The sequence below is a fragment of the Cherax quadricarinatus genome, chromosome 7, assembly GCF_038502225.1.
Source record: "Cherax quadricarinatus isolate ZL_2023a chromosome 7, ASM3850222v1, whole genome shotgun sequence".
Lineage (NCBI taxonomy): Eukaryota > Metazoa > Arthropoda > Malacostraca > Decapoda > Parastacidae > Cherax > Cherax quadricarinatus.
This window is the reverse complement of record NC_091298.1, coordinates 27,223,118-27,246,085: the sequence shown is the minus strand read 5'-3', so window position 1 is coordinate 27,246,085 and position 22,968 is coordinate 27,223,118. Positions and strand designations below refer to the sequence as shown.

The window sequence follows — 22,968 nt, the reverse complement described above, 5'->3', positions numbered from 1 at the left end:
CCTAACACGCTCACGCATGCTTGCTGGAAGTCCAAGCCCCTCGCACACAAAGCCTCCTTTACCCCCTCCCTCCAACCTTTCCTAGGCCGACCCCTACCCCGCCTTCCCTCCACTATAGATTTATACACTTTCGAAGTCATTCTATTTTATTCCTTTCCTCTCTACATGTCTGAACCACCTCAATAACCCCTCCTCAGGCCTCTGGATAATAGTTTTGGTAATCCCGCACCTCCTCCTAATCTCCAAACTGCGGATTTTCTGCATTATATTCACACCACACATTGCCCTCAGACATGACATCTCCTGTCTCCAGCCTTCTCATTGTTGCAACATTCATCACCCATGCTTCACACCCATATGAGAGCATTGATATAGCTATACTCAATTACATTTTCCTCTTTGCTTCCATGGATAAAGTTCTTTGTCTCCACAGACTCATCAGTGCACCACTCATCTTTTCCCTCTCCTCAATTCTATGATTCACTTCATCTTTCATAGACCCATTTGCTGACATGTCCACCCCCAAATATCTAAATACATTTACCTCCTTCATACTCTCCAATCTGATATCCAATCATTCGTTACCTATTTTTTTGTTATGCTCGTCACCTTACTCATTCCGATATTCACTTTTAATTTCCTTCTTATACTCTACCAAACTCATCCACCAACTTCTGCAACTCCTCTTCAGAATCTCCCCAAAGCACAATGTCATCAGTAAAGAGTATGTGACAACTCCCACTTTGAGTTAGATTCTTTATTTTTCAAACCCAAATCTCTTACCAACACCCCAACATTCACTTATCTTACAACTCCACCTATCTCAAATGTAAATGATAACCACAGAATATTCGTCTTACAGATTCAGATTAAACGCTACATTACATGGCCAGGCCAAGCATGTTCCTACAAGATTGGTGAAATGAAAATAAAAGAACTGAGACATAAAGCTCAGATTGCCCTTGGTGAGTTGTTCAGTCTCCCAGAATTCCACGGCGTATTAATACTCTGTACAGGACCCTTGAATATCGTGGAGGAATGTGTCGACAACTACATTGAAAGACAAAGTTTGGTAACTAAGAAAATACCTGAGCTGGAGAAGGAAGAAGGAACAATGAAAAGTGACATTAATGCAGAGAATGAAATAGTGGATGAGACAGATGGAGCAGCCTCAGTATTTGGGGTGAGGAATGCGGTTATTTTGACTTCCTCACTCTTATGCTCTCTTCTCCAACATTTATTAAGATAGTGCTGTCAGCCTTACGGTAATGTATATAAGGCTTAGATCCTGATAGGTTATGATCGTCAGGTGTGAGAGCTCTGTGTAGGTTATCCTATCAGGGCACAGTCAGGTACTAATATATACCAAACTGTTGCACATGCGTCTTAATCATGTATTATCATAATATTTCTGACAGTTATATACAATATTAAACTGGTAATAAACAAAAGTTTTAAATCGCTGAGTTTCAAATGAATTCTTAAACTTTGCTTGATTTTATAGGTGAGGTTAAGCAGCTACACTCTACTTTTTAGTAAACAATTCATGAAATGTACACATGCGAATAAAATGAATATAAAGAAGAATTTTTTTTTTCATTTCATAATGTAGAATATTTTTTTTTTTTTTTTTAGGTTCCAAAATTATAATGTATTCTGATTGTATTCTCAACCAAACAATGACCATTTGCTTTGTTTAACAATGTTTTTATTTGTCATTCGATCGACCAGCTATTTCATTCAAGCAAATGTTTCAGGTTGATCTTACTACTAGTTCAAGGCAAGTATTAATGACCCATGCAGAAACATCTTATTTTAATTTGAACATAAGCATATAGTTGTTACTGATCCACCTTAAACATTTAATGGACTGGTTCATAATTGTAAGCTGGTGAGGGGCTCTTGATCTAATGAATCACACCTGTGCTCTCCTTCCTTGGATTGAACCTTAATGTCTTCCATTGCTCCATGCACTGTATGACCCATACTGATTTAGTGATCCCCATAAATGCAAAAATTAAATCCTAGCTTTTAAACAGGCAAGAGCACTTGTCCGTCGTGGTATAAGTGTAGCATAACGTAGTTATTGACGATCTTGTGTGTCCACTGTCACTATCACTACTGTGTGTGCAGTCTGGAATAGAGTACAAAAGTTGACTGGCAAGTACACACTACAGTCCAGGACTCCTCATACTCTTCAGATCATCGACCCCTTCAAGTTTCAGATGGTTCATCGACCCCCAAGCATGCATTCATATGAAAAAATTTAATAAATAGAACTTTTAACTAATAGTACTGCTAATAATAATTATAGATAATAATGACTTCATAAAAGATAGGTAATATTTAAATTACGAAAACTATAAGATTTAACGTAGCTTTTTTACTGAAACTGTTGATCTCATTATTGGGAAGGATACATCTGATAAGCGTCAACAAGGGCTCTGACATTTGGCTGGATATTGGTGAGTTTTAGTCATAAGTCACCACACACTTCCAGGTTCAATCTGTTTCTCTGCTTAGTTAGAATTGCATTTGCATAACTAAAACCAGCTTTAATAACGTACGAACTTAGGAAAGCAGGTAAAATTCCCTCGACCACTGCATAAAGCCGGGGGTATTTAGTAACAGTATCGACATTGCTCCAATAGTCGCTTAAGCTTTTACTTATGAACAGTGTTTTTGCTTCGAGATCCATAGTCATATCAATGAGTTCTTCCTGCAGTTGAGAGTCAATGTCTGCATTTTGTATTTCCAAATCAAATAATGTAAGAATCCAGTCAGGGACGAGCATTTTCTCCAGGTCTTCAAGGCGCAGTTTAAGGCTTCCTTCAACTTGTCAAGGTGTGTTGTGTATATCTCCAGGTCACCATTGGATATGTTTTCACTTTCTTACAGCTGCCGTAAATTTGAAAAGAACTGAAACCTCTTTGTGCCAGTGAAGCTTTAAATAGGCCTATTTTGACTTGAAAGCCTACTAGAATTGTCCTTGCCGGAACATTCGTAACATCTTTACCCTGCAGGAGTTTCTGTACTTCATTAAATTTTGAATATACATTAGTCTGCCAAATAGAACAAATAATTCTTATACTTATTTAATTCTCCACACAGTGATGGGCTTTCATCTTTTAGAAACTGCACAGTTAAGTTACATAAATCTACAAGTCTAGACAGTCACCTTACCTCAGTGTGCGAAAGTAACTGGTTCAAGGTTTCGTCATTCTTTTGACATAGTTTTGCCAAGGATCGCGAGTCGAGTGTATGTGCTTTGATTTTATTAATTGATCTGATACATGCTTGCAAATCATCATGCAGTTCACCCCTTTGTTTCTTGGCTACCAGATGGTGTCTATGTAATATACAATGAACAGTACATACATCATATACATTTTCCTTGAATAACGTGGCAAATCCTCTGTGGCAGCCAACCAGTGCTGGTGCATCATCAGTAGCCACTGCCGTAATATTACTGAGAGGTATATCGTGCTTCTCCAATACTGAAAAACTGTTTCGCCTTTTGCATCAGTTTAAGATATTTGGCAAACAAAAATTCGTCAATAATGCAACACTTTTGACTTCTACTGTAACACTTTACACAGACCATGAAAATATTTAAGCTGCCTAAAGTTGACTCATCGAGTTGGAGAGAAAACTTGGAGTGTTGAAGCTCAGCATTAAGGGTTTTTTCCAACATCATCAACCATCTCATCAATTCATCGTTGCAGTGTATCGTCACTTAACGACAGACATTTTAGGACAGGTTGAGAGTCTTTCTTCATAACAGTTTCAATCAACTCTATAATTGCTGGAATTATGATCTTCAAACCAATTGTACGCGATTTTCTTGTCTTTGTTATAGTGAGGGAGATGATGTGGGATTTCTTCAGTCCTCCCTTATTATCAACATTGGCAGATGCTTTGAAAAATGTCATTAAATTTAGTCAGTTTTTGTTTTCTCGTTCAGTGCCTTAAAATAATCAAGATCTTTATTTTTCGTATCCGAGTGAACCCTTACAAGGTGGCCTTTTATCTTCGAAGGTTTCATGGCATTACCGAAAATCTTTGCACATAATAGCCACATAGACATTGTTTCATTGGTAAATGAAGTTTTGAATCAAAATTTTAAATATTCTCGTGAATACTGTCGTCACTTCGTGGTATCAGCACCTCCTATTATGGGGGTTACAATGCTGAATTTGTAGTAAATGCAGAGCAATCGCTTCTTTGGCATCACTCCTATCGCTATGGGTGTTGAAAATGTAATGGCTTTCCACCAGAATCTGAGGTGAGGGAGTACGCTCAGTACGGGAAGTGAACAGGAATACTACACGTACGTATATCCTTCCCGGGGCAAAAGAGATGAGAGAGAAGGGAGAGCATGATAGGTCACAGATACACAACGCAAAGAACGTTCCCAGACATTTACTGACCCCGTTTTGACCCTCAGACATTTACTGACCCCCCCTCCTTTTGACCTCCAGATATTTATCGACTCCTTGGATAGTCCCATCGACCCTTAGGGGTGGATATTGACCACTTTGGGGAACCTTGCTCCAGACTTTGCTCTTTTTCTTACGGTAATTGACGATAACATTACAACTGCGCTGAGGTTGCCACAGTAGTTGGACAGCACTTTGTACATGTTGCCTGAGGGCTACTTCTCTTCTCTTCATTTCTTTCTCCAGACTCCAGAGGAAATCGGCATCTCTTGATTTTATTTCTCTCGTGTCATTTACGCTCAGTGTGAGGGAAAAGTTCAATAGATAGGAGTAGCGAGGGAGTATATAGTAACAATAGTTTCATTGCCGGCTACTTGTTAAGGTAGGGTAAGTCAAGCTCCCGCTATTCCCGCCTTTTTCCCCCACCCCGAAAGTGATAGTTTGACTGCCAGCTGCTTGTTAAGGTAGGGTCAGTCTAGCTCCCGCTATCCCTTCCCCTCCTTCCCCCCCCGAAAGGTGACGTGTGGGGCTCCGGTCCAAACAGTAATCACTACTCACAGCTCCCAGCACTACTGTAAGTACATGCCTGCCTTGTATTCTAGTGGATTTATTGGTTGAAAGCTTCACTTTTGACCAATAAACTTAGTCCTTTCAGTCTTGCTCTAAGTTGACTTGTTGTAATAATCACCACATCTTTTGGGTATTGTACTTATCATGGAGAGTGATTTCTTAAGCAGTGGGTAACCCTGTCTATCTTTCCAGCTTGGATGACAGAGAGGGTCACCTGCCAATCAACGAGCAGAACTGATGGAGATGGACTAACGTCCTGAGACTTCCACTTTTTGGATTTAATTACCTGTGCACCTGTATGAAATTGCAGGACGTAACCCCTCATCATTTCAGTGGTAAAGAACCTGCTTTCCTGTCATCGGGATATAATACGGCTATACTGTGAAGAACGAACCGGTGGGTTGTAACCAACACCTGTGACCCCCCCCTCCCCCCGATCATCAGCAACGGCTACGATTTCAACAACAGTGTCACCAACACCAGACACCCAAGTTTTAAATTAGCGTTGAATTCAGTTATTTATATTTTTCATTTTCTTCAATGTAGGATTAATATTTCATATTTAAGTGTTTTATATTTTCTATATAATAAAGTGTTTATGTTTGTCTGTTATTATTTCTTTTTCTATTCATTAATTTTCCTGAGGAGGAGCCAGCCTTGGTAATACTGTCTGAAGTTGTTACAGGGCTGAGTAAGCCTTCACACTCAGCAAACTGGCCATATCAGTGCATTCCCGCCAAATATAGGTGGAATTTAAAATGAGCAAGCGTCAGTTGGGTCAGTCCCATGTGTGCTTTGTTCGTGGACAGTCTTAATTAAACGTTCGCTATATGGTACAAGTCCACTAGTGTCGTGAATTTCAGTGGGCTAGTGCAAATGGTCCTCCTTGACAATCTTCTTGATTCAGCTGGACCAAGGTTCAGGTGTTTTTAGAAGACCATTCATTGGCAACTGCTATGGAAGCGACTAGACTTGCTGACACATTTGAGGTTTAACGCTCCTTATCTGAGCGATCTCTTAACTTTTCGTCCCAGCATCTTGATATGGACAGAGATCAGTGTGGACTAACGTCTGAAATTCGTCCGAAGGTGGAAGCTGGAGTTGAAAAACGATGCCTGCCTCGAAATCAGCAAGGAGCAAGCCTCGTCATATAAAGACCACTTGCCCCACGCTAGGTAAACCTGCTGCTAGTGGTAAGTTGACTTGACCACTACCATTAGGAAAAGTAGCAATGTTTGCTGCTGAAACGAATCAGCTGGAAATAGATGCCTGCATGACGCTTTTTTTATAGTAAAAGTCAAATCTCCCTTAAGCAGCAGGAAAGTTCCATTGATGTATTTAGGGATACCGGGGCTTTTTGCTCTCTCTTAGAGGGAGTACTTCCAATTTCCGAGATCGTATTAAACTTCCCAGTATTATTAGAAGCTTATAGGGAACTCTATTTTCTGTTCCTCTGCATAGAATTTTCATTGTAAGCCAATATTAGACTGGATATTTAACTGTAATGTCTGTGGGCTTCCCCATGAAAGAAGCTTTTTTGTTACTTGGCAACAATGTTCTAAATTCTAGATGCTGTCCCGAAGCATCCTCGATATTAGCCATAACTCGGGCAATATGTCCAAGGAAATGCCTGACAAGAATTCCGATTTTACCTTGGAGAACGCCGACCTAGGGATAGACTATTTTACCAGGAAAACTGCCTAGGGCCTTGTAAATCTAGTCAAAAATCCCTGATCAAACTTTCTATTCCGGGGTTGCAGGATTGCCAAACATTTGTTTCCATGCTCGTGGAAATAGAAAAAGTAAAGGGGCTCTTCTCTAGCATCTGCTCTTAAAGCTGCTATGGATGAACCCAACTCTAGTCACCTGGTTAAAAATGTCCTTAAAAATAACTTGCTATTTAGTCCGGCTACTGGTATAGCCGGAGTATTAAAACCAGATAGACGGAAGTACTAAAGAAATTCAGAACTTAGGTCCTGAAAATAACTCAGTTGTTAGGAGGATATTCGGCTGTCAGTACAACCCTTTATAGGATATTAAAGCATTTTTATTGGCTAGATATAAGACAGGTGCGGAATTACATCCAATGCTGTCGAGTGTGTCAGCAACTGGGTAAACACACTATTACAACCCAGGAGTCCAAATGGCCTGTTATCCTGGGTGTAAAGGGAGCAAAATAAACAGAAAACTTTTGACTTATCCTTCACCAATTTAGAACAGAAGTATGTACACTTTATGCACTATGTACAGCAATAGGTATTAGTGCAATCCACGGTAAGCAAGGCAGAATAGAAACCACTAGAGAGCAGACCGTGCTTCAACCAGCTCTAGAATGGGAATGACAAGGGCAGACAGGAGAGTGGTACCCACATAACCTCTGCGATTGCCAAAACCATCTTCTCATTGGCTGGAACCTGGGTACTGGTTGAACGACGGGGCCCCATCGTCAACCCTCAGTCACCTGGTTCGCAGGTTGGGGGAGATAGCCTGTAAATGAGGGTGTGTACATGCGCCGAATAAAGGTTACGTACTCTTTGCATGCCACACACTCACTACATTAAACTCGCACCACTTTCTCCCATACCCGCTGATGGAGAGCCATTTGCGGACTTTAATCATTAACTGTGTGTGACCCTTACCGAAGCCTGAGTTGAGTAACCAATATCTGTTTACCATTTTTTGTACTAGGTATCCTGAGGCAGTACCTATGCGTGGTATTAATACAAAAGCTATTCCTTAAAGCCTTCAGTAAAGCCCTCATTAAATTTATTTCCCACTTTGGCATTCCACAATCCATTCAAAGTGACCAAGGTATTTCACAGAAAAAGTATTCAGAGAACTTCACCTACGATATGAATTAAAAAAAACTGTCCATAGCCTGTCATCAGTCCTAAGGCGCCTTGGAAAGGTTTCTACAAACTTCAAAAACTATGATGCGTAAGTATTACATGCAATTTCCTACAGATTGGGATGAATCGCTTCCTCTGTTGTTGTTCGCAGTGTGAGAAACTGGATACAGTTCTTTTCAGCTGGTTTTTGGGCAAAATGTGAGAGGTCCCGGGTTCATTCCGGACAGGTGCCCATGTTACGAACACAGGTGTTGTCTAGTGACCTGCACACCTTGGTTATCATGCTACAATCAGGTGTGCAGGCCACTAGATTATACCTGCTTTCATAATACCTATATAAACCTGTGTGAGTGGCACGTAGAAGCTGCTGTTTTGAACATTAAACGTGAATAGCACAGTCACGTAAAACCTTTATCTGAATGAATTCACTATAGAGATAAAGGAGCAGTTTTCTGACTTGATCATAGAAATATTGTAGCATAGGGTTCGTACTCTGAAACATTGTGTTAAATTTATTAGCTCAGTACAATTGATCCTGGATAAACTCCAACTGTGCTTTGATGAACACGTTGTTGAAACTCCTTTGTGATTACAGCTGTGGAATAGTTTTTGTTCCCCTCAAGGAAGGTTCCTTGATGTTGGTGAGGGGCTCTTGATTTAGGGAATTGGATCTGTGCTCCAGTTCCCCGAATTAAGCCTGAATGCCTTCCACATACCCTCCCCCCCAGGCGCTCTATAATCCTCTGGGTTTAGCGCTTCCCGTTGATTATAATAATAATAATGTGGAATAGTTTGTTCAAGCATTCCACTGCTCGATACACGTAACATCTGCTCCAGAGACAATCAACGTGTCTGCCCAAAGGCCAACATCTACTGGATTACATCTTGGACTACCTTAAATGTTGCTGCTTGTTTATCAATTTCGTGTTGTGTGCAGGGCATACATGGATACTTTGGCCTACAAAAGCGCATCTACAAAGGCTAGTGGCCAGCACTGCTAGGTGTATACCTGGAGTATGCCTGGAGAGGGTTTCGGGAGTCAACGCCAGCGCGGCCTGGTCTGTGACCAGGTTTCATGGTGAATCAGGACCTGATCAACCAGGGTGCTACTGTGTTGACAGCTGCTGACACCCACATGTACCAATAGCTGCATGAACCTTTTCTCCATCTCCCATTACAGTAAACTAAACTAGCATTGAAATTTGAAGCCGGATGGATGAGGCATTCTTAAATAATGAAACGACTTTCGAAGAAAAAATCAGAAAAAATTTTTCTTAGGCATTATAAGAACATAACAAAAGAAAGAAGGAACACTCCAACAGGTCTACTGGCCTATGCCTTAAGCCAATGCCTTGACCTAGTGAAATCAGACACGTCACTTAAGAAAAGAGCAGTGCATCCGACCTAGTAGCACAAGCTAGTCAGGTCCGACTCGCACCCACCCACACCCACTCATGTATTTATCCAACCTATTTTTAAAATTACACAACATCTTAGCTTCTATGACGGTACTCGTGAGTTTGTTCCACTCATCCACAACTCTATTACCAAACCAGTGCTTTCCTATATCCTTCCTGAATCTGAATTTTTCCAGTTTCAAGCCATTGCTGCTAGTCCTGTCTGTTAGATATTTTTAGCACGCTATTTACATTCCTGTTTTCCAATTATACACCTCAATCATATCCCCCCTAATTCTACGCCTTTGTAGAAAGTGCAGGTTCAGGGCCCTCAGTCTATCCTCATTGGGAAGATTTCTGATGCATGGGATCAACTTTGTCATCCTCCTTTGTACGCTTTCCAGTGCATTTATATTCATACTGTAATACGGTGACCAAAACTGTGCAGCATAATCTAAATGAGGCCTAACCAAAGATATATAGAGTTGAACAATCTGAGGACTTCTATTATTTATATTTCTTGCTATGAAGCCAATGATTGTTAGCTTTATTGCGAACACTAATGCACTGTTGTTTGGTTTTAGATTACTACTAACCAGAACTCCTAAATCCTTTTCGCAATCCGTAATATTAAGATCTACATTATTTTGCTTATATGTGGCATGGTTATTTTCCTGTCCAACATTTAGAACTTTCCCATTTGTCTATATTAAACTGCATCTGCCACATCTCCGACCAATGCATCAGTCTATTCAAATCATCCTGGAGTGCTCTAATGTCCTCATTAGAATGAATTGGACGGCCTATTTTGGTGTCATCAGCAAATTTGCTTATGTCGCTATTTATTCCCTCATCTATGTCGTTTATGTAGATTGTGAAAAACAAGGGGCCCAGCATTGACCCCTGTGGAACACCGCTTGTGACGTGCCCCCATTCTGATTTCTCCCCATTTATGCAAACTCTCTGCTGCCTATTTCTTGTCAAATAATTTGTCAAATTTATTTTTGAAGATTGAGTCAAGCTGCTGGATTTTCTCTAGTAAATTTGTATTCCGTTTAGGTTTGGGCTGAAACTGCCAATCTGCCAGACACTCATTGAAGTTATTACTGAAGAGCTCCTTAAAACCTATGCATAATTATTATCAACAACAAAAATTGCATTAGGTTCCGTGTTTGTAACCTTACTTTAAAAGTGGAAGAATCACAATTTTCTCACCTCAAAAAATAGGCAGTCCATGATTTCTCTGCATAGTTTCTCTGCTAATGACCTTAAGCAGTGGAAGCACCTAAAGCAGAAAGATGATCCTTTGAAGATGTGCGCGTTAAAACATGAAAGTACTTAAGCATTTCTGCTATTTTGTCATTGTGTTTATTTTCACATTTGTCATTGTGCTTTCTTCTTACAAGGGACACAGTGTCCTCTTGTTGTGTGCATTGAAAACATAGATTTTGAAAGCCAAAAAAATGGCTTTCCAATGTATAACTTCAATGAAATAGTTTTCGACAAGTATGGTGGTTCATGAGCATTAATTAAACTAAATAAAGTACGGGGTTAAGGGGAAATAAAATACCTTGTCTAGGGGCATGTATAAAGTTATATAAATATAAGCCTCCCTATGCACCCATGCTCCGTAAACTTCGCAAACTGTTAAACAGGTGGTCGATACTTTAGGTCTGATTACCAGGAAGGACAGATAAATTCACCGTTATAAAAATAAAGATATGCAAAACAACATATACAACAAAACCGCAAAAGCACAATACACCAGCAGACCCCTAGCAAACTGCTCAAGGTCAGGACACATTATTATTGTTATTACAATCAAAACCAAGTACTGAATGCGCAAGGGTCATAACTATGCCACAAGTAAACCAAATTGTCAGTGGTTGAGAAGTTATCTAGAGATTATTGCGAAATAGTTTGAGAATGGAATATTCCTATTTGAAATGAGGTCATGAACGGCTGACCGTGCAGCAGAATCTGTCTGCTCGTAGCTCCGTACATCTACATGTCTAGGGACTCAGCAGAAAACGATGTCTTTGTGTTTAATAGAAATGCAGTGCAAGCAAAGTTCTATACGAAGAACTATGGATGAGTAGAATAAATTTTTTTGATAGCCTGTAAAACACTAAAGGAGTCTGAAACTGCTACGAATGTTGTGCTTGGCAGAGAAACAATATGTGTAATAACCATGAAAACTGCATAAAGCTCAGCTGTTAAAATGCTAGCAGAGTCTAATAAATAACCTTGTACAACTGTCTGGAAAAACTGCTGCAAACCCGACACCTTCAGAAATTTTTGAACCACCAATATAAGCTGCTACAACATCAGAATGAGATCGGAAGTGGTTAAGAAAAAGGGAGCAAGAACCTGTAATAGGTAAGCTTTCGAACACGAAAATTATCGGTACTTCCCAAGGAAGAAGGAAAAAGTTGGATGCATGATGGACATACAGAGAGCGTAAATGAAGCGAAGCCATGAGACTGAATACGAAGAGAAAAGGTACTTAGGAAATAAGGACTTCTTCTATCGTCTGTTACCATCCTATATAAAGAAGGATCGTGAAGGTCATGAGAGAGGACAAAATAACAGAGACAATGGGAACATGCCAATCTTACAAAGATGGAACATTCTCCTCTACATATAGGCTTAACCGGGGAGGAACGAAGAGCACCTCTGGACATAAATGTAACCCTTGATGATGACTGGGATCAAGTTTAGAAAGTTGCGGAGAATATAGCTGATAATCATAATCCGATTTTGATAAGAATAGGTCAGAATGGAAACCAATGAGAGTTCGTCTATCAGTTATATGAAAATACCAGAAGTGTGCTAGGCTATGTATTTATTTTTCACATCCAATGGTATTACTGTGTTGCGATTGCAAGTCTCTCTTGTAATTTACAAAAAATTCTCATTTACTAATTACTACAAGGTGAAATCAACATTAGTAAGAATTTGATCTACGAAACCTTGTTCCTAAATGTCACTAAAGATTCACCAAAGCCTTTTACCGAATAAAAATATAACACTGATTTACGTAATACTTTTAACAAAAAATAATACTTATGTAAAGTAGAAGTGTTAGTTCTTGAATGAAAATTATAATACCGCACAAAATAATGCTAAAGTGAATAACAGTGTCAAACTTATTTTTACTAACACAAGCTTAGATGTTTAAGGTGCACCAGTAACACTTACATGCTTATGTTCAAAATAAAATAAAATAATTGAACTAGTGGTAAGATCAACGTGAAACATTTGCTATAATGTAATAACTGGTCGATCGAATGAAAAATAAAACTTTGTTAAACAAAGTAAATGGCCATTGTTTGGCTGGGAATATTTTTTATAATCTTGGAACAAATGAAAACAAAACTTTCTACATTATGAAACGGAAAAAAATCTTATATTCATTTAATTCACACGTGTACATGAAGTGTACACGTGTGAATAAACAGTAGAGTGTAGCTGCTTAACTTCCCAGGCACATAAATGCATTTTTTCTCAGTTCTTTTATTTTCATTTCACCAATCTTGTAGGAACATGCTTGGCCTGGCCAGATGATGTAGCGTTTAATCTGAATCTGTAAAGCGAATATTATGTGGTTATCATCTTCATTTGAGATAGCGGTTTTTTTAATAAAGAAAATACTGCTTTCTGCAGGAAGATTAGCGCTACACGGAGACAAGACTTTATTCTAGACGAAGTTTCATTTTCCTCAAGTAAAACACAGTGTAGTATAAAGGCTTGTCATTGTGTGGCGCTTCTTTAAAGAGAAACAGTCTACGACATTTTAAAATGCGTTGGCTGTTTTTGCCATATGTCGTTTTTCGTTGTTCTGGACGTGTTAAGTATCATTGAATCTGGGCGTCATGGGTTGAATTCCCAACATATAAAATATACGAATGTAAAGGAGCAGGAAATCAATCCAATAAGTCATTAAGCATATCACACTGAAACCCGAGTAGATAGACAAGAGTTGAAAAGAAGAATGGTACAAAAACAGACAGCAAACCATTTATTTAAATGTTAATGGACAGCGATATAATGGAGAGAAGTTTGAATACACAGTTGTTAAAGGTCTCGTGACATGGATAAAAAGGTTTTACTAGAAAAAATAACTGAACGACATTTGGATGTCTCTGACTATTATCAAGTGACCTTGAGAAAAGGTTAGACAATTAGATGGGTTTTGAGAAAGGCGTGCCTAGTAAGGGCCAGTAGCCCATCTGCAATGTTTCTCCATTATGTTCTTATGAAAGAAAATGAGAAAACCACAAGTAAGGTCAACGCATTGGGAGGTGAATTTTCGACCAAAGTCAGGTTGTGTTCTGAAGTTTATAATATTTAACAATGCACCGAGAGAGTCAAGTCTGCACAAAAAATAATGTCAAGGCTAAGCTCGAATAAGGAATAGTGACTGTGAAAGTATATTATGCATTATGAACGTGTCAAAAAATTTATAATATATACCAATTTTAGGTCGACGGAAATTCAGTCATATGGGAATGACACCTCGATATCTTGTGAAAATAGTTCACTGACGCACGTGTCAGTCATTCCTGCCATTTATCAGTTATCGTTAAAATCACCTTGATGTACTATAACTATTCTTCTCCAAAACGCATCGTCTATATTAACTTCCTCCTAATAATGCATTAACAGGCCCTAATCTTTTATTTTGACATTTACCCAGTAGAAATCTGTTTTTGCCACTTAAGATTTTTTCCTAAGCGCTACATTTGTTCTGCTTATATACGTTACCTTTCAATAGATACTGTTTACACTTTCATCCCCAATTTTAGTCTCCAAATTCCCTTTGCCTTATTTACCTGTATGCCTTCTTCAGACGCTGCAGTGTGATCTAGGAGGAAAGCAACAGCACGCTCATGTGACCAGCCTAAGGCATGCATCCCTGTGTCTACCACAAGACGACTGGCTCGAATCAGTTCGTAGGAGTACCTCCCCAGTCTGATCAGCCATGAAAGACTATAAAATATATAATTATCCCCCCCACCCTGTCAAAGAAAATTATAGATTTTACCTAGTACAGTTTGTGTTTTCAAAATGAAATAAATATTTTAAATCTTTATAAACAAATATTACTGTTAGAATACTGTTACAAACGAGTTCTTGCAATATATAAAAGTGAAGGGTTCCTGCAATTAGAATTTCTAAAACAAAGTAGGAATGGCAATTCTGGACAACTTGCAGTACGCTAGAAAGTCATGGACCGTCTTTACGACATAAACACATACTGTATAGCTCAAAGATCCTATAGATATGGACACGAAGTATTGGAGATTCTCCAGAAAACTCCTCAATGTAGACAACTTACCTTCTTTCCTCCAGTCTTCACCCTACACACATCTACGGTCTTTCTAAAATACACAAACCCATCAAGTCGTTTTGTTCCATCACGTCGTGTATAGTAAATGCAACCCACAAATTACTATGGGAGCTTGCTATTCCCCTTTGTAACTTTTAGAAATCATAAACTCCTTATGCCTCAAGCACTTTGGGATTGTAGCGTCCAGACATGATAATATCAGAACATGCAACAAGAGATTGGCGAATATGAACAGATCATGGAGTTTATTTAGACTCGGATCTCGCTACACATCCTCCACCATATCCTCTTCCACCTCAGAATTTCATATAGTTGGTAGAGATATGAATAAGGTTCAATTTCTTCTTTTGAGTCTGAATTCTACTAACAAGTGTTTGGCAGTGATATGAAATAAATCAAAGTCTTAATCTCACTGGCGTACTCACCAACATCATCTTTGAATGAGAGAGAGAGCCTGTACTACAAATTATACAGGAAACTTACCAAATGAGATAATCTAACACATTATTATTCACTCCATAGAAAGATGAGATAATCCATTACTGGTGCTTCTCACAGAATCTTCAGAATTTCCAGCATAGTTTCTGATAAACTCTCCTACATAACTAATGCATTTAGGTCCCTAAAATTTCATTTAATCATCAACATCTGTCTACGGAAGACCATTAGCAACTCAGAAATTAGATCGCCACCTTCAGTGACGCCCTGCACTCTCTCCATCCCTTCTTACTATAGATGAACAAGTATATGATTTCACTTACGAAAGTTCAAAACTTGTGAACGCAACATACCTCTTTAAATGAAGGTTTTTCTGCTTTCTTTCCTTATCACTTAAAATTATTATTTACTTAGCTAAAATTTTTGAAAACACTAATTTAAGACTTACAGATAAATATAAGAACATAAGAACATAAGAACGAAGGAACACTGCAGAAGGCCTACTGGCCCATGCGAGGCAGGTCCAAGTCCCTACCGGCTTAAGCCAATGCACCCAACCTAGTCAGGTCAGGTCACATTGACTTAAGGGAGGAACACGGCAACCGACCTGTTAGCACAAGCTATCAGGTCCAACTCACACCCACCCACATCTACTCATGTATTTATCCAACCTATTTTTAAAGCTACACAACGTTCTGGCCTCTATAACGGTACTTGGGAGTTTGTTCCACTCATCCACAACTCTATTACCAAACCAGTACTTTCCTATATCCCTCCTGAATCTGAATTTTTCCAATGTACTTTCCTATATCCCTCCTGAATCTGAATTTTTCCAAAGTACTTTCCTATATCCCTCCTGAATCTGAATTTTTCCAAATATATACTCATATACTCAATATATACTCAAATATATACTCATCCAAGTAATTTTGTAATTCTTAAACTAGTAAAATCTAAGACGGTACCTTTGATAAGGGTCCTTGTACAAACCCAACTCTTCTCCCAGAAACTCAGAGTACAGCGCCCAGCCTTCAGTGAACGCAACATGAAGGGGAAACATTGATGGCGATGCTGTGTGACGAGTATAGTCAACAAACTTTCGAAAATTTGGCATGGATGGGTTCCTCTGCATGTAGAGGTCCTGAAGATGATGACCTGGAACAGTTTCGTGTAGGGACAATGCAGTAACCTCATACCTCTTACTGCAAGTAAAATAAAGGTAAAATAATCAGGATAAGAAAGTTTTCCATAATTTTTAAATCATTTTTTCCACAGACTACAGCCGAGAAAAAATTTGTAGGTAAACATAATTACTATAGACTGTGAAGGTTACATTGAAATAAATGTGGTGTTATTCACGATTTATTTTTTGCAATATATATATATATATATATATATATATATATATATATATATATATATATATATATAGATATATATTAGTACCAACACTCTTATAAGGGTGTGAAGCTTGGGTTGTGAATGCAGCAGCTAGGAGGCGGTTGGAGGCAGTGGAGATGTCCTGTCTAAGGGCAATGTGTGGTGTAAATATTATGCAGAAAATTCGGAGTGTGGAAATTAGGAGGTGTGGAGTTAATAAAAGTATTAGTCAGAGGGCTGAAGAGGGTTTGTTGAGGTGGTTTGGTCATTTAGAGAGAATGGATCAAAGTAGAATGACATGGAGAGCGTTTAAGTCTGTAGGGAAAGGAAGGCGGGGTAGGGGTCGTCCTCGAAAAGGGAGGTTTTGTGGGCGAGGGGCTTGGACTTCCAGCAGGCGTGCATGAGCGTGTTCGATAGGAGTGAATGGAGACGAATGGTATTTGGGACCTGACGAGCTGTTGGAGTGTGAGCAGGGTAATATTTAGCGAAGGGATTCAGGGAAACCGGTTATTTTTATATAGCCGGACTTGAGTCCTGGAAATGGGCAGTACAATGCCTGCACTCTGAAGTGAAGTGAAAGTGTTGAATGATGATGAAAATATTTTCTTTTTGGGGATTTTCTTTATTTTTGGGGCACCCTGCCTCGGTGGGAAACGGCCGACTTGTTAATATATATAATATATATATATATATATATATATATATATATATATATATATATATATATATATATATATATATTAGCTAGTATCTAGGAAAATATTACCGTCCAGTCACGAATGTGGCAATGTGACGCCGAAGCCTGTTCGACCTTGTCTTCTCAAATAAAGAAACCCTCGTAAATAATCTGGAGATCACTGAAGAGCTTGGCGCAAGTGATCACAAATCCATTACTATTAATATTACCTGGGAATACTAGAATAAATATAATAAGGTAAAAGTCCCCGATTTTCGTTCTGCCGATTATATTGGACTTGGGAAACACCTGTCCAATTTCGATTGTGATAATATAGCTAATGATTATATTAACGATGATCATACTTACGATTACGAAGGAATCTGCGTTTATGATTTTTTTCTTAATGTACGACGTGCTCTGAGTATATTCCCTAAAGAGAAATTAGATCAAATAACGATCCCTAATGGGTTAACAGGAGGCTAAAGCATCTACTAGGAGAGAAAAAGAAGAATTTATAGGCACATCAAAAGAGGAGAGGTTAACCTTATTGACCAATATGTTCGGTTTTAAAGAGAAGTAAAAAAAGGGGAATTAGAAAGGCTAAACGTGACTATGTAATTAAGGTTGCTAATGAATAAAATACTAACCCAAAAGGGTTCTTTCAAGTGTACAGGACGAAGGTGAGGGAAAAAGTAAGACCTCTGAAAACTGGGAATGGACAGCTGACGGATAACGAACTGGAAATGCGTCTCTATTTAAAGCTTACTTTTTTGTCAGTCTTTAGACAAGAAGACATAAATGAAATTCCAAAAATTAACAATTATTCAGTTCCTGAAGAATTCAAATTAACGAATATTACTGTCACGAGGGACGTGGTTATTAAACAGACAGATAAATTGAAACAAAATAAGTTCCCGGGACCCGACGACTTGTTTTCCAGGGCACTTAAAGAATGCAAGATGGAACTTAGTCAGCCATTAACGAGAATTTTTAATGCGTCCATCCTTACTGGTGTTGTGCCTGAGATGTGGACCAATTTAAATAAGTTTGCTTGAGAACAATTTTACATAATATACACAATAGTATGTGTATATTACCCGGGATAACAAAAAAAAAAAAAAACACAAGTCAAACAAGCAGCCTAAGCGTAAGAGTAAAATCAGTAACAATTTTTAATAAAATAAAAGCGAGTGGCTATGATGCAAGTGATTTGAGCAAATAAAATACTTAAAAAAAAAAATGCACGAGCATCAAAAAAACGAAAAAATCAGTTGAATACAAGTTACATGAATACTATCTATACAAGAAATCACATTCCTCTTCTGTGGCTTCACTCATTGTAGATGAATGGTCCAGAGAACCGACAAGTTGATAAATAAGACACATGTGCAACATTTGTGTATCTTTAATGGGGAAACGCTTCACTCATTACTTTTCGGTTTTTCCTCAACCAGCTGTGCTAAGACTGGTCTAGCCATGGTCAGGCAACTCGTTCCATTTTATTTTTCTTTAGGAAGTATTTGCTGCCTAGCCACCTACTGTAAGTACCAGAAAACTGCCCCGTTCCTCTAGTACTATACTGACTTTGGTTCCTAACCTTGAAATATTCGCAGCAATGTAAGCAATTATGTAAACATGGTTTAACTTTAACTGTTTTAATGTATTTCAAACAGTAATTAAACATTTTAAGTTGTTTTAATTCCTTCTGGCATATATGCTCTCTTGGACCCAAGTCCAGAATGAACCTTACAATTCTTCTCTGGGTAGTTTATAGGCTTTTATTTTTTACAAGAGCAGAGTACCATGAAGAACAGGAATAATCTACAAGATATTGTATTAGAGCTAGATATAGGATCCTTTGAGCCTCTCTAGGTAGGCGCTGAGCCTATCTTCCACTGAAGGTACAAATTACACAATACATTAAAAGTATTTTTTCTTTTCTGTTTATTTTTTGGTGCCAGAAAGTATGGCTTCGGTTTTTCGTAAGTGACAGCATCTTATCTTCTATCGATTTGTTGACATTAGGAAGATAGTATACCTGTATTATGCATCAAAGATGATAATATGCCTGTATTATGCATCAAAGACGATAATATGCCTGTGTTATGCATCAAAGATGATAGTATACCTGTATCATGCATCAAAGATGATAGTATGCCTGTATTATGCATCAAAGATGATAGTATGCCTGTGTTATGCATCAAAGATGATAGTATGCCTGTATTATGCATCAAAGATGATAGTATGCCTGTGTTATGCATCAAAGATGATAGTATGCCTGTGTTATGCATCAAAGATAGTATGCCTGTATTATGCATCAAAGATGATAGTATGCCTGTATTATGCATCAAAGATGATAGTATGCCTGTATTATGCATCAAAGATGATAGTATGCCTGTGTTATGCATCAAAGATGATAGTATGCTTGTATTATGCATCAAAGATGATAGTATGCCTGTATTATGCATCAAAGATGATAGTATGCCTGTATCATGCATCAAAGATGATAGTACCTGTATTATGCATCAAAGATGATAGTATGCCTGTGTTATGCATCAAAGATGATAGTATGCCTGTATAATGCATCAAAGATGATAGTATGCCTGTGTTATGCATCAAAGATGATAGTATGCCTGTGTTATGCATCAAAGATGATAGTATGCCTGTATTATGTATCAAAGATGATAGTATGCCTGTATTATGCATCAAAGATGATAGTATGCCTGTGTTATGCATCAAAGATGATAGTATGCGAGTATTATGCATCAAAGATGATAGTATGCCTGTATTATGCATCAAAGATGATAGTATGCCTGTGTTATGCATCAAAGATGATAGTATGCCTGTGTTATGCATCAAAGATGATAGTATGCCTGTATCATGCATCAAAGATGATAGTATACCTGTATTATGCATCAAAGATGATAGTATGCCTGTGTTATGCATCAAAGATGATAGTATGCCTGTGTTATGCATCAAAGATGATAGTATACCTGTGTTATGCATCGAAGATGATAGTATGCCTGTGTTATGCATCAAAGATGATAATATTCCTGTGTTATGCATCAAATATGATAGTATGCCTGTGTTATGCATCAAAGATGATAGTATACCTGTATTATGCATTAAAGATGATAGTATGCCTGTTATATGCATCGAAGATGATAGTGTGCCTGTGTTATGCATCAAAGCTGATAGTATGCCTGTGTTATGCATCAAAGATGATAGTATGCCTGTGTTATGCATCAAAGATGATAGTATACCTGTGTTATGCATCAAAGCTGATAGTATGCCTGTGTTATGCATCAAAGATGATAGTATGCCTGTGTTATGCATCAAAGCTGATAGTATGCCTGTGTTACGCATCAAAGCTGATAGTATGCCTGTGTTATGCATCAAAGCTGATAGTATGCCTGTGTTATGCATCAAAGCTGATAGTACACCTGTGTTATGCATCAAAGATGATAGTATATCTGTGTTATGCATCAAAGATGATAGTATGCCTGTGTTATGCATCAAAGATGATAGTATACCAGTGTTATGCATCAAAGATGATAGTATACCTGTGTTATGCATCAAAGATGATAGTATACCTGTGTTATGCATCAAAGATGATAGTATACCTGTGTTATGCATCAAAGATGATAGTATATCTGTGTTATGCATCAAAGATGATAGTATACCTGTGTTATGCATTGAAAATGATAGTGTGCTTGTGTTATGCATCAAAGCTGATAGTATGCCTGTGTTATGCATCAAAGCTGATAGTATGCCTGTGTTATGCATCAAAGATGATAGTATACCTGTGTTATGCATTAAAGATGATAGTATATCTGTGTTATGCATCAAAGATGATAGTATACCTGTGTTATGCATCAAAGATGATAGTATACCTGTGTTATGCATCAAAGATGATAGTATACCTGTGTTATGCATCAAAGATGATAGTATACCTGTGTTATGCATCAAAGATGATAGTATATCTGTGTTATGCATCAAAGATGATAGTATACCTGTGTTATGCATCAAAGATGATAGTATACCTGTGTTATGCATCAAAGATGATAGTATATCTGTGTTATGCATCAAAGATGATAGTATACCTGTGTTATGCATCAAAGATGATAGTATACCTGTGTTATGCATTAAAGATGATAGTATATCTGTGTTATGCATCTAAGATGATAGTATATCTGTGTTATGCATCAAAGATGATAGTATATCTGTGTTATGCATCAAAGATGATAGTATATCTGTGTTATGCATCAAAGATGATAGTATATCTGTGTTATGCATCAAAGATGATAGTATACCTGTGTTATGCATCAAAGATGATAGTATACCTGTGTTATGCATCAAAGATGATAGTATACCTGTGTTATGCATCAAAGATGATAGTATGCCTGTGTTATGCATCAAAGATGATAGTATGCCTGTGTTATGCATCACAGATGATAGTATATCTGTGTTATGCATCAAATATGATAGTATGCCTGTTTTATGCATCAAAGATGATAGTATGCCTGTGTTATGCATCACAGATGATAGTATATCTGTGTTATGCATCAAAGATGATAGTATGCCTGTGTTATGCATCAAAGATGATAGTATGCCTGTGTTATGCATCACAGATGATAGTATATCTGTGTTATGCATGAAATATGATAGTATGCCTGTGTTATGCATCAAAGATGATAATATGCCTGTGTTAAGCATCAAATATGATAGTATGCCTGTGTTATGCATCGAAGATGATAGAATGCCTGTGTTATGCATCAAATATGATAGTATGCCTGTGTTATGCATCAAAGATGATAGTATGCCTGTGTTATGCATTAAAGATGATAGTATATCTGTGTTATGCATCAAAGATGATAGTATACCTGTGTTATGCATTAAAGATGATAGTATATCTGTGTTATGCATCAAAGATGATAGTATACCTGTGTTATGCATCAAATATGATAGTATATCTGTGTTATGCATCAAAGATGATAGTATGCCTGTGTTATGCATCAAAGATGATAGTATACCTGTGTTATGCATCAAAGATGGTAGTATGCGTGTGATATGCATCAAAGATGATAGTATGCCTGTGTTATGCATCAAAGATGATAGTATATCTGTGTTATGCATTAAAGATGATAGTATATCTGTGTTATGCATCAAAGATGATAGTATATCTGTGTTATGCATCAAAGATGATAGTATATCTGTGTTATGCATCAAAGATGATAGTATACCTGTGTTATGCATTAAAGATGATAGTATATCTGTGTTATGCATCAAAGATGATAGTATATCTGTGTTATGCATCAAAGATGATAGTATGCCTGTGATATGCATCAAAGATGATAGTATGCCTGTGATATGCATCAAAGATGATAGTATGCGTGTGATATGCATCAAAGATGATAGTATGCCTGTGATATGCATCAAAGATGATAGTATGCGTGTGATATGCATCAAAGATGATAGTATGCGTGTGATATGCATCAAAGATGATAGTATGCGTGTGATATGCATCAAAGATGATAGTATATCTGTGTTATGCATCAAAGATGATAGTATATCTGTGTTATGCATCAAAGATGATAGTATGCCTGTATTATGCATCAAAGAATATCAAAGAACTTATTGTTAGGCTGCCTAGTTAAGTCGGTCTAGTGTAATGTTATAAGTTAACCGTGATCAAACAAAAACTTTCTGATTCATTGCCGTGCGTGGGATAACATCCATCTTTACTTCCTTCAGGATATTGCCGTGTTGAGTCACATTAGATACGCAAGAGTTGAACGCTGCTCGCGAGTCATAACCTGATCACTTGTACACGAGATTAAAAACTCAGATTTGGTACAAGATT

General features: G+C 37.8%; 1 protein-coding gene across 1 annotated transcript in view; it reads left to right on the top strand.

The window, feature by feature from the left end:
• Positions 1-1,587, top strand: part of LOC128686733 (uncharacterized) — a 35,959-nt gene extending 34,372 nt beyond the window's left edge. The window contains exon 14 of the mRNA XM_070082107.1: positions 863-1,587. Within this exon, the coding sequence (XP_069938208.1) occupies positions 863-1,249 (387 nt within the window). The 3' untranslated portion in view covers positions 1,250-1,587. The remainder of the gene's footprint in view (positions 1-862) is intronic.
• Positions 1,588-22,968: the final 21,381 nt, after the last annotated feature.